This window comes from Anoplophora glabripennis, unplaced genomic scaffold (genome assembly GCF_000390285.2).
Source record: "Anoplophora glabripennis isolate ALB-LARVAE unplaced genomic scaffold, Agla_2.0 scaffold97, whole genome shotgun sequence".
Classification (NCBI taxonomy): Eukaryota; Metazoa; Arthropoda; class Insecta; order Coleoptera; family Cerambycidae; genus Anoplophora; species Anoplophora glabripennis.
This window is the reverse complement of record NW_019416215.1, coordinates 80,970-99,217: the sequence shown is the minus strand read 5'-3', so window position 1 is coordinate 99,217 and position 18,248 is coordinate 80,970. Positions and strand designations below refer to the sequence as shown.

At 31.0% G+C, this 18,248-nt stretch overlaps 1 protein-coding gene across 4 annotated transcripts in view; it reads right to left on the bottom strand.

Moving 5' to 3' along the window:
- Positions 1-18,248, bottom strand: part of LOC108907322 (FH1/FH2 domain-containing protein 3) — a 146,907-nt gene that overhangs the window by 48,271 nt on the left and 80,388 nt on the right. Inside the window, exon 1 of one of the 4 annotated variants that reach the window (XM_018710953.2) lies at positions 14,326-14,451. The exons of the other annotated variants lie outside the window; for them this stretch is intronic. Coding sequence (XP_018566469.1) covers positions 14,326-14,360 — 35 coding nt within the window. The 5' untranslated portion in view covers positions 14,361-14,451. Of the gene's footprint in view, positions 1-14,325; positions 14,452-18,248 lie in introns of those variants that run through there. 4 annotated transcript variants of the gene reach the window in all.

Here is an 18,248-nt window from a genome sequence, read left to right as displayed (position 1 = left end):
AGCCACATGTTATTTCAAATATTTAAAGGCATGTCTTCCAATAACGGGTTAAGGTGTTCTTGCAGTAAATATAGGTCCATTTAAAGCGTCATCATTGATATGTGGTCCCACTAAGTAGTTTCCAATTATTCGCATCCATACATTCATGATAAATTTTTGTTAGTGTTTTGTCTGAATAATAGTATGGGGGTTTTTTGGTCATTTCAAATATGCAAATTCTATTCTATTTGGAAAGCAGTTGGCGTAAGTCCGAACAGCTTCAGAAGCATTACATTTTGCACATTAGATGAATATTTGCAAATTCTTCATATACTGAATCAATAAATGGTGTCAAAATGATTTATGACAAATATCTAACTGCCATAGTTGTTGACAATTATCTCAATTTCCAAAATTTTTGATACAATACACCCCTTTATTTTTGACATGACCTTTCATAAGCTTTGAAGATAATTACATATAACAATTATTTTTAATAGGAATTAATTGGTATTGCGGCTAAAGAGTTACTTGAATATTTTAAGCCGATATTTCAATTAGCTAAAGTATGTTTGCTATACGCGTATGTCCCAACCTATTTTTGTTTATGTAAATTATACAAATTAACAAAACGGAATCTAAAGTAGCAAGACTGATAAACAGTGTTTGCATTTTTCCCTTTAAGTACGATAAACCAAAAGCACTTTGGCTTAGGGGTTTTAAGAAAATCTTACTCCTGACAACTGTTTTGAATACCTAGCACAATCAGGTGAGACCCACATGTAAAATTTAAAATATTTCATGTTACATTTTTTTTAACAATCTTCTTTCAAATATTTTTTTATATAAATCGAATAACTTTTCAAAAGATATGCCAGATCAAAAGCTCTAGAGATCAGATTGACATTACCACAGCTGCTATAAGTCCTTTTATGTTATACTTGAGAAAATGTCGTTTCTGTTAGTAATTCATATAAAAATAAAAATATTCTTAATAGCGGTAAGTTGTAGATAATTTCAAGATAATATGCTCGTATATATTAAATGTTTGCACATAAGTGGAAGTTGCACAGAGGAGGCAAGATAGTATAAAACGAGGTATAAGGTTAAATATTGCATTAGAAATAATTAGCGGTAGATACCTAATTAGATGTAATTGGTCAGTTTTGACATTCAGGTGTGTTTATTTTATAATTTTAACCAATTATGGATTTCAAAATTTAACATTCATTTATAATATCAATACTTTTAATAAAAACATGAAGTCTAAACATACTAGATTTTATATACATAGTATCGGGATGTATTGTGATAGGTACTTAAAAAATTTAAAATAATTTTTATAAGTATACGGTTATTATTTATTTTTTGTCGCGGCAGGTAGTTTAATGACCAAGTTTCCCATTATTTTGGGTTGTAGAAAGTAAAACTTCGCTATAACATATCACAATGGATTAATACTTTGTTGGCGCCATATACAGTGATTGTCTAATTTGTGAAAAGAGTATTAACTTTTACACTTTTACTCAAGCGTCTCTATATCTCAACAGTCCTTGACGCAGACAGTAATTACTAACAACTTAATTTTATATACCCAAAGCATTTTCATGGGTAATTTAAGTTGAAGTTCTGGTAGATTATATAATATATGGGCTACGATAATTTCAAAATATAAACTGCCAGTAATTTTTTATCTAGCTTTTTTAAACTGTTTGTAATTATTATTCTGTGAATTAAAATTAAATGGGACATAATACTTTATATTTATCTTTCTACCAATTATATCAAATCATTTTATATAGTGTTCGTGTTAAACTAGAAATATTACGCAATTTTAAAAATTATGATTCTTTTATCTTAAATTACCTACGTCTTTGAGACTAACTATATGATTGTTAATCCTATTTACTTATATTTACGTATCCCTAGGCATTATACAGTTAACGCAGACGCTTGTGACGTGTGGCGATTAATTAATAAGCATTAATTTCCCGAAAACCTAGGAACTCATCATCTTTTTATTGTGGAAGAACAAAATCCAGGTTAATTTTATACAAGAGAAATATTAATTTCAAAATTACAAAGTGAAATTTGTAAATTAATATTCCGTTTGTTTCCTACTATGTAACATCAGGAGGTTTATTTATGAGGAAGTTGCATCAACACTGGCTTTGTATGGATTTGAATAGTGAATTAGAACGTATAAACAGCATTTACGGTTCAATTTAAAAGTCAATAAATTACTTGCTATTTGTCGTTCCAATTCGACGTTCAATAACAAAATGGTCCAAAAAAGATGGTGACGGTACCTGTAATGATTTACCGTTGATAAGTTAAATCTGTTTATGTAACTGAAGTCGCATATCCTCTATATTATTTACTTTAATAACTACATAGATTTAATTTTTAAAAGTACAAGACAAATAAAATATACAACAGGAAAAATTATGTGTTATCTTCACCCCTGTAGACTTTCTCATTATACAGAGTTTTCGGTAAGTATCTACTAATCTTTCGGGGGCATATAAATGAGAACAAAACGACATACTATGTTTGGTTTGCTAATATTACTCCTAAGGGAGATATTGAGCACCATAGTGGTATCTAGATATTTATGTTTGGGTTCTATCTTTGAATAGTTTCCTTGATTTAACGTTAAAACTAGTTCTTTACTATTACTTATAGTAAAAATTAACTGACCTCCACATATTTATATTTATATTTTAAATATAAGCAAATGTTATGCCATCAAACTGAAATTTTTGAAATAAGTACTCTGAAGATGTTTCTTTAAACAGGTATTCTTCATTTATTTCAAAACATGGGCAAAGTCTTATAAAAATAGCCAAAATATAGAGGTCCACCATTTCCATCGCCTCCAGTATATTCATGGAATACTCGAATTTCTATTCGACGGAATCCAAACTTCACAGTGACACCAAAATCTCTTCGATCGGATCACCCTGCGCCCAGCGGTTATGACCGAATATTTATTACACTTTTAGTGTTTTCAAGTTTATACTCCCATGAAACATAGCAACATGGTAGAAAGGTAGTTTCATTCATTTTTAATTTTTCGCTCGAAAACTAGTCACTTTTCTAAAATAAATTAACTTAATATTTTAATGAATGATAGCATATTTGTTACCTTTCCTCTTGAAAATGAGAGGTTCAGAGAATAAAGAACAAAATCGTGTCAAAAATGCAGGCTGTACAAATTAATGAAAGTTAAAAAAAATACAAATAGAATTGTGGGAATATCAGAGTTTTCCACTTTCTTTTAATAATGAGATATTTTCTAAAACGTATAAGCATATTGTGCTTGTTTTTACTTAAAAAAAATAAATAAAAAGTGAAAAATTACTTATTACATTTCAGCAAAAACGACAAATTTAAACATTTCGGGCACTAAGAAAAAAAAATCGCAGCGTTTTGTAATTATCAGGGTTTCTTTAGGACACTTTGAGGTTGAAAAGTTACAGTCAATATCCTTAGTTTATTCACTATTTGCAAAGTCATGTCAAGTTATTCAAATATCCCTAACTATGCAATTTTTTACCTTTTTTCCAACCAACATTTTCACTTTGAAAAATTTTTTTTTATCAAAATACCGTAATGACGATTTGTAGACAATACTTTGCAGTTTTCGAAACCCTGCTTGTATTTTCTGTACGACCATTATTTCCCGAGTAATTGATGCCCTAGTCAAAAATGTTTTTTTTTTTGCTTTGATTGACCATTACTCAATGACAAATAATCGTAAAAGGCTCCGGAACCCCTCAAATTGAAGAAAATTAAATTATCTAAAAGTGCTTTATGATGGAATTACCAAAAAAATTTTTTGAAGTACATATGCCTTTTTAAAGAAAGCAAAAATTTACAATTTTGTTCCCATTGTTTTTCTTATTATTACTCAAAAACTGTTGACGCTAAAACATTTTAAACTGCAGATCTGAAAACTAGACACTCGAAGCTTCAATTTCCTTATTTTTAATTCTCTCTACGACCATTTCCCTACAAGTTACAGCTCTTTGAAAATCAAGCAATATTTTGGGATTGTTTTAATATCCCTTAATTTCTGTGCCTAGTGTATAAAAAAATTGTTGCATTCATGCACGTACGTTTCACAATTATGTTTGTAAGAACAATTTTCTGACCCACTGAACAATTTCCCCTGTTACTTTTTTAAAAGATATTATTTCTAAAATTGTAGTTTGGGATAAAACGGTCACCATTTCACAACGTAAAGAATGACCCGGAGAGCTAGATCGTACTTAACTGATTAGTTACATTATTACTTTGTTCGAGGTACCTCTTAAAAATAACCTGCTTCGAGAAGTGTTAAACTAGTTCATTTATTCGTAAATTGATTCCTGACTGTACCTCCCATTGAATAATTAAATGAGCAAAGTTGCTTATAACGGGACGTTCGTGATGGTTTCTCAAAGAGGAGTCGGAACCTGCCGTAACAATTCTGACTTGACGTATTCGTTCTACGAGCATAAATCAATCCCGACGGGTTTGTAATACTTTTGAAAATACAAGGTTTCGTAGGCTAGCTGTTGCATAAACAAATGTGTACCATTAACATAGAGTCTCTGTTAAAATAAAGATTTATTTAACAATTTGATTTTTAGGCCCCTGAAACCTGCATGATTTGACTTAAGTTTACCTGGAAACAAATTTTATATCTTAATCTTCAGTTTCTGTATACAGGGTAAGTCATAATTGGGTGTAAAAAGTTTTACCAAATCTTCTCGCCAAAACATAATTGGTCAAATAAATATTTGTTCCAAAATGCCTCCTTACAAAAATACAGCGTATTTAAGTTCATAAAAAAAATGTCAATTGCTACTCTTCTGTGACAACTAACAGAATATTAAAAGTCAGTGACTTCCTTAGACTTTTTGAACTATAATGGTCCGGGAAATATAGTACCCTTCTACTATCGAAATAAATGAAATAGACCCCGAGTTTGGAAACCGATATTAAGAAAACGTAGGGGCAAAAAAATTTGAAATTTGGGCCATATATATCCTCACTGTTACTCTATTGTGTGCTAAAATTTCAGTTGGTATCGTTATCCTATTTTTTAGTTATTAATGAAAATGTTGAAAAAATCACGGTTTTCTGCCTACAAAATTGATAACTCTCACTTTAACTCGTCGTAATTTTTTTGTTAATTGATAAAAAAATTCCAAATTTTTACTGACTATAAGTCGAACTATTGTCTTTAGTACTGCGAAGGTCATTTGTCTCAAAAGCTCTTCTTCGTAAATATTGCGTTCTTTAAAAAAGAAAAATAAAACTGACATTGGTAGTAAATAACAATATGAAAAAATTTGTTAAACGAATACAGTTCCAATTAAATATAAGCACTATCTGTAATGGGCTCACTCAGCAAATTTTTTTATTTGCTTAACATTAAAGAATGTTTTCTAAGGGTTTGCAATTGAATATTACTTTTTGTACCCTGTCGAGATAAGCAAGTAAATATATTATTATTATTTTAAATTTAATTTAAGTACAATGGTCAGTTGGCTATTAAAGTGTAACGAATTGATGATGAACATGTAATTTTTATCTTAGAAATTTGAACTTAGGAGCAATGACAGTAAACCGAAACATTCAAACAGAAACACAGAAAATATACAGTTGTTGATTTTTCTGTCATCTTTTCTCATTTACAACATTATTGATGTGGATCTCCAGGACACTTAAGAAAGTAGAAAGACGTGATATATTAATATCAGCGATATCGATATGTGGAAAAATAGATAAATGCTGGCAATTAAAACACTTTCCATATCATCGTATGCGAGGCTAACTAGAGCAATGTCAACAAGAGAAACCCTGACCAATAATTGGCATGAATATTGTATATTTCCTGTGATTTCCGGGCAGTTTTCTTTTTTCTGCAGTAAACAAATGTGTGAAATTAAAATTCATGTCCTGAGTCTCCATATTAATGTTCACAACGGAATGTGTACTAAATGGAAATCTATAGCAGTCACTGATTAAAATTGCTTTGTATTGTTTATCAACGTCCACTATAATTTGATTTATTTATAAACTAACACGTAAATCCAGAGAAAGTAATAGTAAATATGAATCAAGGCGTAGGTTCCGGCGTTTATATAAGACTTAGCATTCTGTAAGATAATATAGTAACTGATTAGTTGAAGAAGTCCTAAAGGATCAAGGCCTTTCTATCAATCTCAGAAAGTATGACTTTCAAGAGGTGAAAAAAGAGGAGAGGTCTAAATCAGATGGAAAAGAAGGGAGGTGATAAATTCTTAGGAAGATTTCTTTATAGAACAGCGGGATACGAAGCTAAGTCTTGCACAGTGAAAGGAAAAGCGTATTGTGACACGATTATGGAAGAGTATGCACCAAGGAACTGTGAAAATGAAAAGTTTAATAAATAAGGAAGGACGCAAATTGAACTGTACGAAATGTCCAGTTTTTCTAAAAGTGGTCAAAGAGGCTGAGGGATGAAGGGAGTGCACAAATCTGATAAATGACTGCCTCCTGAAATAATACCTCTTCCTGAGAGTGACGTCTGGAGGGTTCCATCAGTCGATCTCCTCATGATCATAAAAAGAAGACACTTTACACAAGAGTACAAAAGAAACTTCAAATGTGGCGCACAATAACAGGCACAGCAGAAATATCGAGCCATGGCAACAACGTTCGGATAGTCATATCAGAACGGCATAAAGAACAAAAACTTGAACTTGAAACAATGCCTCTGAGGTTCCGAGATCTTCAGGCAACACACTTAGGTCGGTAACATGGAAAATTCAAAGTGCATGTACTGTAGGCAGTTCGTTGATCCAGACTACACGATATTCGCATGCATGTGCAGAGATTTGAATCGGCCCAAATTCGAGAAATATTAAAAGTGATGACAGCTGATACCGAAGAACGAGAACAACTATATAAAAAAGATGTAGTCACAATGGTCTGTTACCGCTCAATGATGAGGAAAAGGGTGGAATTTTTAGCTGGTAGGAATCCATCACTTCCTATGACCATAGATCTTAAGCTCACTAATTCCAGAAGTCCATGATCGTCTCTTCGAAAAAGGTGAAAGGTATGACGTTTTAGTTTTTGTTTATTATTTTATCTTCATGGTATTTACTTGGAAAAACTCACTGAACATACCTGTATGAAAACGTTAGCAGGATAGAAATTGGCTCCGAAGTTATAAGTTTATTCAACAAGTAAAAAAGTAAAATTATCTATTAATTTAATGTGTGACACGACGTAGTTGTGTCAAGCAAGTTAAGCTGCTTTTAGTAATACCTGCAATTAAATATTGTAATATTTTTGAATTAATAAACTTAATAAACCTTATGTCGCAAAAATTTTAAATTGGATATTACCAAGACATTTTTTTAAAGTCAAGGGCAGTGAAGCAATATATCGCAATAGTCGATGTGAAAAACGCGATAAAATGTAGTATGGAAAACACGATTATTGAAATAATTGAATCTATTACGTTTTTATTTCACAATGCATAAAGTGAATACATTTATGAAAAAACAAATTTTTATATGTAACTACTGATTTACGTAACCAAACCAATTCGAACTAATTGAATCCTGACTACTCTAAAATGATCTTCAGCCTCATTGTATTTAATTATTTACTAAGCATATCAAAATAGAAATATTATAATGTTGTTTGTTAATTTTCCCAACTTAAATTTAATTCCCTGTTGTGACTAACTTATCCACTATCAGTCAGATATTAATTTTATATGTTATATTCACAGCGATTTGTCACCATGGTACTAAAATACCTAACCATTAAATTTCTTTTAAATTTTTATGGTAATTCAGATTTTTATGAGATTTTCTACTAATAGGTATACCTATCTAGGGCATCGCACATATTTTAGTAGTAGAAAGTTGGAAAAATACATGAGTTTGTAACTACTGTGCAAAGACGACATATTTATAGTCACATAATTTTTCAGCTTTACTCCATTTTTTTTTAATTTCAAAGTAGAACCATTACTTTTCGTGTCAAAAAATTTGTATATACTTAAACAAAACGGGACTACTATAGTAAAAAAAAGAATAAATAATGAAAAAGCATCCGAAATTCATATTGTGTCAAAACACTTTATTAATTTTATTATTAATGTTGTATTATCGTACCAAAACTGGTTCGTGTTAGAAACCGAGTATATCAATTAATAATGCATTTTAATTGACGGATTATAAAAATCAGATTAGCGAGTAAAGTGGTTGTTATTTATGACCGGAAATTCTAAATGGCGTACATAAATACAACTTTTTTGCAAACGTATCTAATCCGGAATATATTTACATAGTACTGGTATTGAAATTCCTACAACATACTTTTAATGGATTGTTTTAAAAAGAAAAAAATATTATATAATACCTAATGTTAGATAACTACAAATACGCCAACGTAAAAAATAAAATGTTTTTTTTATATAGTTACGTTAGTTATATAACTAAGTAGGTTATAAGGTCGATCCTATAAGCGACAACTTTTTCTATATCATTAGGTGATGTTGATAACCATAATTAATAAATTTAATGAACTGTTTAAAGGAAACAAAATTTTATAAATAATGATAAAGATGAGAACTCTATATTTCTCAATTTGTTTTAACCAAAGCAGTTCCGCAAAATAAACCAGCATCACAAACATGAAAAGAAGAACATATACAAAATAATATTTTATAAATTGTAAATATATGCAATGGTTTCTAGCTTTCTAATTAACGTTGGCATTATCTCTTTCATGAGGCATCTAGCATCCGATTTTTCTCTTCCTAACAGTAGATACTGCTCTCATACAACACATGGGCAGTGGGAATCATCCTGGCAGAATATGCAGAGCCTGGTATTCAAAAAAGACAATTTTACTCAGATGCTTCCAGAGCCTGCAATGTCCATGTGCCTGTCTGCCCATAAGTGTTACTATTCTCCTTATTGGTACGTGACTTTAGTTTCCGCAGCCAACTTCCTCTTGCCTCTATCCAGAAGGCTCCTTTCACCATTTTTAGGCCTTATTCTTCTCTCATTCCTACATGCAGGATTTCAATGAACCTCCGTTCAGCATTCTGGTTGATCCAATATATAGGTGCTATATCCGCTATATGTTCATTTGTTAAATTAATATGTATTTGCTACATTTAAAAAAAATATATTTGTAATTACTCAAAACCTTGTGTAACACTTGTTTATTTTTAAAGTATTGTATTAATACGAATCAATATAATGTATCATTTTGTAATGAAAACTATCGTGGCTGCTTTGAATCAAACCTCAGCTATTCACACGGAATGCGCCAGCCAAGTGTTTATTTGCTCTTGAGATAATGTAATTTAATGTAGAATATAGCTTGGGATGCCGAAACTAACAGAGGGTGTTCTTTGTGACAGTGGTGCCTGGCCAGCGCCCGAATAACCTTCGCTTCGATTGACACATACTGGGTGGTGTTGAGGTAGGTGGCATAATAATATGACTCACACACCTGGTAGTTGGGATGCTAACTAGTTGGCGTCTGGGGAGCCTCGACTCATTTCAGGTAACACTAGGTAGTTGTTGAAGAAGGAATGATACATGTTTGGTAATTAATAGTAACATTTATTTTACACTTGTTAGTATGGATAAATTCTTTTTAGTCCAAGATGTTCAATTGTCGATCTCATAAAGATCCGCTGAGCGCTAACAGCGCTTAATGCTAACATGAAAATCACAGGTACTGCAAGCGATTTGAGTTATGTACACAACACGCAATGAAACATGTCTAATAGAGACAAAGCGCTAAATACTGAATTCCAGTAACAATATAGAGGGCAAAAAGTCGATATAGACAAATACAGATCAATCTCGACAACTGGGCAATTCTGGAAGTGTGGAAACCGGACTGCCTTAACGGCTATTCTATTCCGTGTCCGTACGCGAACCCGTCTCTTTGATAATGTGCTTAGCGGTTGACCATTTCAGGAAAAACCGCGATACTGTAATAAGTTATTCACATGTTAACCATGCCATAATCTCATTTGAGCGAGAGGCGCAAAACTTATCCACTCTGCGGAACAACGAATATATCAGCGCTTGCCTGGGTTTGCGTGAGACATGCTCTTTACTCACTATAATAGTTTATGAGTGTTTACCTGCACCTTATCAAATAGTATAATTAACATAAATACGATTAAAGTAATAAGTAATACGTAAAAAACGATTAATACTTCTTAATGATAAAAAATACGATCGATATAAGGAAATCTATGTATTTGCAAAAAAATAAGATTTTACTAGCAACAATAGGTTTTAATAAACTAGAACTAATTTAATTGTGTTGTAACCTTATTCTAGTGGTTGTTGTAGAACTTGCACGTTCTTAACTGATTCTGCATATACCATACAAAAAATCCAGCATACATAGGTCAAAAAGTCTAGGTGGCCATTGAACCGACCCACCACATCCAATCCACCCTTGTTCGTAGGTTTCATTTAGGTATTCCCTAAGTAGTAATGGGAAATGAGCAATATCGTGAATGAACCACAAATCACGCCTGATATTCAGTGGCGCTTATTCAGATAATGGCGGTAACACCTGTATGGTTTTAACGGTTGATTCTGGTGGACTTGCGTCTTATGAAAATTAGAAATCTGTCTCTAGTTAATGCTGCCTCATCAGTAAAAAAGATGAATGCTACCAAAATAGGATTGTTTGAGAGTTTTATTGGAACCCATCTATAACCCAACGGTGGGTAATAACTACACGAGCTACGCCTAATCATTAGTTCTAGGGTTTTCTCCCACTTCCTTCAAAAATTTGCTCTTCTACGTTGGGTTTGAGTATGTAAAAACTAATTCAGGTTTTCTAGAGTCATTAGAGTTTTTACCAAATATTCGATTAACTTGTAGCTGCTGACGTCTCAGCATACAGACAACGATCTTCGAGTCCATTCCCATTGGCACTTCCACACATATAAATGCATATCCGCCATTTATAAAAAATCCTTTAACACTTAACACAAATAATGAATTTACCTGAAAGCAATTTATTTGTAAATTGGAATTTAATAAGAACAATCGTTCCCGAATTCTAAAAAAGTTATAATAAACACAGTCCAAAGCTCTATTTCTTCTTAATCATCGGAATTTATTGATTTTTGTATTTAAAACAAATACTGAGTAGCAGGCATATATCATTTCAGAACTGCAACATCCCACAGAGAATTATGAAGAAAATCCGTGAATTTCTAAAATACTTCACGTTGACAATATGTAAATGAACAACATTTGCTTACAGCTGACAGCTGCCAACGTATTTCACTTTTGAACAGCAATGTGATTGATGAATCTTGGAAATTTACTTTTGAAAAGTAAATTAATAAGCTCCTACGAACACGTACACTCTTGGTAGTCGACAAATATTTTTCTTTATAATTCTCTAGTGTACTCTGAATTTTAATTGATAAATTTAAGGAATGTATTATGGCGCGATTAAATATTAACAAAACGTTTGTCTCGGTGGCATCTTCTTGGTTCCTGCGTTTGCGGTATGAATGTTAAAGGCGTAACTAGGGAAGTAAATACTTAGACGTAGACGTTGAGACATTAGTCATAGGCACTCATATTCATAAAGGTATGATGGAGTAGATGCTATCTTATCAATTTCAAAGTTAGACATAGTAACTACCCCTGAATTTAATAATTCAGTTTATGTTGTTCAGTTAATAATAAACTAAAAAATTGTGTTAAATTTTAAGGTACTATTTAAATTTATGTGAAACTTAATAGTTGGGAATGATTTTCTTCCTTTAAGGGCGCCATATTCTTGAAATAGTGTTTTCCACAAAGACAAATAATTTAAGTAATTTAATAACTTAATAATTTGAAGCTTATCAAATAACGGGAATGTTATGTCATGACATCTGTGTATTTTCAAAGACGCCGCAGTAAAACGAATAAACAGGTGCAAAAACGATCAAACCATCAAAGTTTTAGGTACTGAAATTTACGAAAATACAACTTTTTTATATATAACTCCACATGTAAATATTCTTATAACATATTGTTGTGAAATATAATTGTTTTGCCAAAGTTGTGTTTGTTTGTGTTGTGTGTTGTGTTCTTTGTTTTATTTGTGTAAATATTTTTTTTATGTTGGTTAGCTGCTGAATGTTAAATACAAACCTTTTCCCTTGCCAGTTGATGTTAGATGCTTGTTTTATTATTAGTGATCTCAGGAGTCGGTTTTAATCCACAAACAAGTACAATGCAACACACCAAAAAAATAGAGATTAAACTTTAATGCAATCTTTATTCCAAAAATTTTGTGGGTTGACTTAAAACTTGCAACTTGTAACTCAAATTGTGAATATCTTCCTTAACAATAATAAAGAATATTTTATTAATTTTGTTATCTTTTCTAATCTAATACAATTAAATACAACACAAAGATTGTTTTTAATTCAAGAAAAATTTTACTGTATTAACAATTAATTTAAATTATTCAATTTTGAATACATCTCTTTGTATTGCATTTTGCCTATCTTACAGGGTATAATCTCTTGTTTAGTGACAGAAAATTCAACTCTAATTAAACATGGCTGTTCCTAATGATAAGCAGGTTCGATCTCTTGGATTTTGAGAAGTTTTTAGACATATGATTGATTTGCTTGTATTTATTTTTATTCAAGTAAGTTCTATAGTTTATTCTGCATCCTTTTTCTAAGGTTTGATGCGATAGAAAAGTATCATTTATAGATTATAGCTATCTGTTTTGTTTATAGTGCACTTTGTTTTTATTTTAGGTACCTGGTATTTGCTAATTTGAATTTTTCCTTGTTGGAAGCTACGTAAATGTCCAGCATACCATTTATGGGGCCACTGAAAGCTATAAACTATAACTAATACATTTTTTATAAATGTCTTTTTTTTAACATACAATTCTATCACTAATTATTAAAATATTCCTTATTTTATGTTTTTTTTTATAGGTCATCTCCAGGTACTTGTAAAGCCAACTTTAGTTTTGACATATGTGAAAAATTATAATTTAATTTGACAATTGATAAAATTTTCATATTATGACTTAAGTTCAATTGAGATATGTTCTATGCAGTTACTCGTCTTCCCAGTATTTGTATACCAGATTCATCTATAGATTTTGGGCTTTTATTTGATATGCGTCACTCTAGGTTTAAATTCTGTTTTCTCAATGTACTGAGTGTTAACAAGTGTCGATGTCATGCATTCTTTTGAAAAATTTATTTTGTACTTGTGAATTAAATTAAAATTATTAATTTTATACTATGTGATATCCTTAATTGTTACTAGCTTTATATTCAAAATATTTATATTAACAATTTTATACTATTTTGTTGTTGCTATAATAATAGTTAATTTTTATATATACGATTCAAAGTTTGGTCAGGTAATTTTTCATTCGTGATTCTTTGTGTATACTTCCAATTCGTTACAATATATTTGTTTAGTCCTACATATAAAATGGTTTACTTTTATTTATAAGTATGTGAAATATTTCTTAAAATGTGGGGTTAAGATAACAGCAAACGCATGTTTTACAAACGCTTTTTTTAAGTTATTATTTAATTTGAGTAAATAGTAACAATGAATAAACAGAACATCAATGATTTTATTTTTGGGCTTACTTTTGTTCTACACGTTTTATATTTCAAGATTTCAGTACCTAAAAATGCCAGAAATTTGACTATTTATCGGCCAGGGATATGGCCACCTTAAAGTTAAATATAGTGGTTAGTTAGGGGTAGTTGTTTGGGGTAGCCGTTAGTTGGACTTCAAGAATAAAAATTGTTTCACATTCAGAAATCAGTTATATCCCCCTAGCCCCAAGGGGGTGGATTTGGGGGGGGGGTTATAGGGCTTCGCGCCCATTGAGACTTTTGATCTACATATTGAAAACTATCAACCTGCAAAATTTCAAGAAAATTCCCCGAAAGTCATTTTCCATAAGAAAAGTACGGGGTCCTTTACAGATGTAAGAAAAAATTAATAAATTAATCTTACGGGTAGCTCTTGCAAATTTTACGTAATGTTGCAAATGACCATCATAATAAGTTACGTTTCCAGAGTTACAAAAGGTTAATATTACATTACAACAAAACCGAGCAACGCACTTACACCGACGAATTAGCATTACAATACACAATTTACGTTCGTCATTAACGTATTGGAACAAATTAGAAACCTATCTGATGCACTGCGTGAATGCAGACAATTTCATTATTTGAACAGTTATGTTATAAACTTCTTGTCAGCAGCTGTTCCGTTGCGTCGTAAAAAAAATAATTATAAATACCTGTTTGTTAACAGATCGTGCATTAAGTAACCCATTTCGAACCGATGACGTTTTTCACTCTTTTGATGAATTCAACCTCAATTCGAGCATTCGAGACAGCCTCACGCACTCAACCAGGCCGGATCGCAATTTCGGACAAACTGACTTCGTGAAAAACAAAAATATGGGCGTAGATGACCACTAAAAATAGTCGCACTTGGTATAAAAGTCTGCCAAGATAAAATTTATTGTGTCAACTCACAGGTAACCAAAATACCCTGCAGTTTCAATAAAATAAAAGTATTTTAGGTCCATCGTATCACTGTATTGACGTAAACGAAGTACCTAGCTTCCGTAAAAAAAAAAATATTTATGAATTTTTGTGATTTAGTCAATTTAAAATACTACCGACCAATAAATGTCTTCATAATTTATTGTTTTCAAGATTAATTAGATTAAAATCTGAATCAAATATACATTGTTAAAACCTGCGGAATGTTAAATAGTAAACAAATAAAAATATACGAATTATTTAGATACTTACAAGTGTTTCACTGTCATTTAATGTCAAAAACAACAACTACGGGCTTTTACGGACGAACTTAAGGAATATTTTCAATGCAACAGGTTTTTCCGGAATAAATTCATGGATGCAGAGTCTTCACCCTAAACGGGGTGGCAACCCCTTCAAGAATTTTAAATGGCACGGGGGGTAAATGTCACAAAATTTTAAAGGTATTCCAAATCCCTTTACAGACATACTGAAATTTTTTGTTCTGCCGTAAAATTAATGTAAAAAACCTGTTGAAAGTGTCGGTGAAATAAATCGAAAGAAAAAGAGTTTTCAAACAAATTTTAATTAATTAAGTGTTTAAATTGCGACCCATTTAATTCCATACAGTAATAAAACCTTTGCTCTACATTTTCCCGAACATTTTGTAGCATTTTAGGGTTTATTTCATCACGTGCTACCACTATTCGGTGGCTAAAATCGTCTAAAGAGGTAGATTTCGTTTTATAAATAACACTTTTTAAATGACCACATAAATAAAAGTCCAATGGTGTTAAATCAGGCGATCTTGGAAGCCATTCAATGAAACCCCTTTTACTAATCCAGTGTTCTGGAAAATGTTGATCCAAAAAGTCACAGCTGCATAGTGTGGCGGAGCGCAATCCTGTTGAAAAAATACTTCATTCCCTGAGATCTAATCGTCATTTTCAAGAATCTCCACAAATTCTTGCAGTTTCCGGGCCATTTCACAAATAAAGAGTGACAATTTCAATTCTATCTGCAGTGAGGTAACCATGATAATTTCAATAGTTTACTTCAAAATAGCGAATAATAACAAATCAACGGATTTCACTACCTAGACAATTCTGGTTGATGTAAAATCGGAACAAAACTACATATAAAATTCTAATAAAACCCATGACCTTATGAAGACTTCGATGATTAACCTCATTTTTCACAATTTCATTATTCGGTGAGTTTTTTTATACTATTTCAAGTATTTTTTCGATTTATTTCACCGATACTTCCAACAGTTTCTTTTTCATAAATTTTCAGGCATAATAAAAAAATTTCAGCATGTTTGTAATGAGAATTGAAATACCTTTAAAATGATGTGCCACTTAACCTCCCCTGACATTTAAGATTTTTGAAGGGGTTGCCACCCCGCCCCGTTTAGGGGGATGGCCCTACATCCATGAATTTATGATTCAAAAGATGTCTCCCTTGAAAGCCAAATCGACCTGTTTCCGAGGTTTCCAGAAAAACCTGTTGCAATGAAATTATTTCAGGTTGACTGTTTTAATTGGGCCACCCTGTATATTTAAAAATATTGAGGTATATTTAAGCAACTTTAACACAATCTTGTGTTAAAAAATATGTAGTGTTAAAAGGAATATGATAAAGATAGAAGAAAAATGGTCCCCATAAACATCTCGGTATCCGAATTTGCTTTTTAGGAAATTTTTGTGGCAAATTCAATTTTAAACTAAATCGTTAAAAGTCTGAAGAAAGCAGTGCAGTAGGAATTTACCCCTTGCTACTTTCCGCAAAATGCAAAACTTACAATTTTCAAAGCGTTTAATGAACATATTGAATTTAAACTTGTCCTACTCGCTATTGGTTCGATTGTGTACAATTTCCTCATCCACGAGAAAACCGCATTTTCATCTGTTGCGAAACATACTATTCCTACTAAAATTATTGTTAAATGTCGATACTTTATTTTATATTTTATTTGACAGTAACTTAAAGCGACAAATTTTAAAACATTTTTAAGATGAGCATTGAAAACAAAAATATTTATACTGATAATTAATTTATTTTAGGTTAATGCCAATAAAATATTTAGGTTATATGGTGACTAACTAAGAAAATTTGTATTAACAAAACGAAAAATAATTTCCAAGATTGCTATAAATACAAATTCTCTAATATTTTCGTAACCTTCGAGCATTTCTAAATATCTGTTTGGACACTCTCCAAATAAGTTTCCTTAAGTTTGTTACTCACCTGGGATATAGGATGATCCTGACAATTCAAATCCATGTCAAGTGTTAATATACATATATAGTTACATACAGTCGAAAATGCTTCACATGCCAACGGTTTTAAAATAATTTTTGCACATTTAATGACAAAAACTTAATCTGTAACATGTGACCGAAAAAATTAATTATAGTCCTACAGATTAAGGTGGAAAATAAAATTTTAAAAAAGAAGCAAAACTGTTTCCATTTAGTCTATTTTCGTGTACATGAAAAAAATCGGTTAGTATATATGTTCTTCCTTATTGCTTAAGCCATAAAATTTATTTAGAAGTATACAGCTTTCTATTATTAAATGTGTCGTCATTAAAATTATATTATTATGAAAATGACAGCCACTATCATAAAGCAAATACCCACGAAAGATCTTTGTGGGAGAAGGAAAAGTATAAGGACGATTGCCAGAAAGCGAGAGTATCTGTACAACGATGTGAATGCACATCTATGGCGGAAGTGAAGATTCATTTTAAGAAGGAAATTATGTTTTTCGGTTGCCAATAGCAGAATGATGTAAAATTATTTTCATATGCAGGGCAGTCTATAGATAAACTTTATAAATGTTACCTACAGAATACTGTTAAGCATTTAATAACCATTTTCTACGAACACTTATAAAGTAGATATTCAGAAAGATAAATTTAAACAAATACTGAAATCAATTGTATAATATTTTTCATATTATGTACCAATTTTCTTATAAATATAATAGAGACATAATATGTAACTAAACACATTCAAATACATTTCTTATAACTTATTATCAAAAATAAAAATGTTAACAGTAAAAATAGTACATGTACAAAAGAAAATATCATTTTAAGATATAAAATTAATATATTGATTTTTAAATGCGAATTTAAACATCCTTTTTCTTGAAGTCAAATGCTGTTCCATCTGTTTCAGTCCGGCAAATTAAATGGGACACCCTGTAGAAAAATCATTATCCAGCAAACGTAATTTTTCAAATTAATCGATGATTACCTACCTCTCACGTAGTTTAGATCTAATAATAATTTATATAGACTTTCAATAAACCTCCGTATAAACGAGGCCAGACCTAATCTAAAATTTAATTAACGGTAAATATCTTTAAGTACTATGGTATTCCCGAATTATGTTCTTTAAACTAGTTATAATGGACCATACTGCGTACTCATAGTAACCTTGAAATAATTTTTGTTATTAATTAACAATCAACTCTAATTGAGCAAATGTGTACTCACTTAAATGTGATATGCTACTATTATTGTGATAAATACAATTTTAATGAATATTGTCATTAGGTCAGCTGACATCAGAGATCAATTAATATTGGTTTATAAACGATAGTAATTTAATTGTGCATTTGAAATAATATTTTTGTTATCTATAGTACTATGAAGTTTATT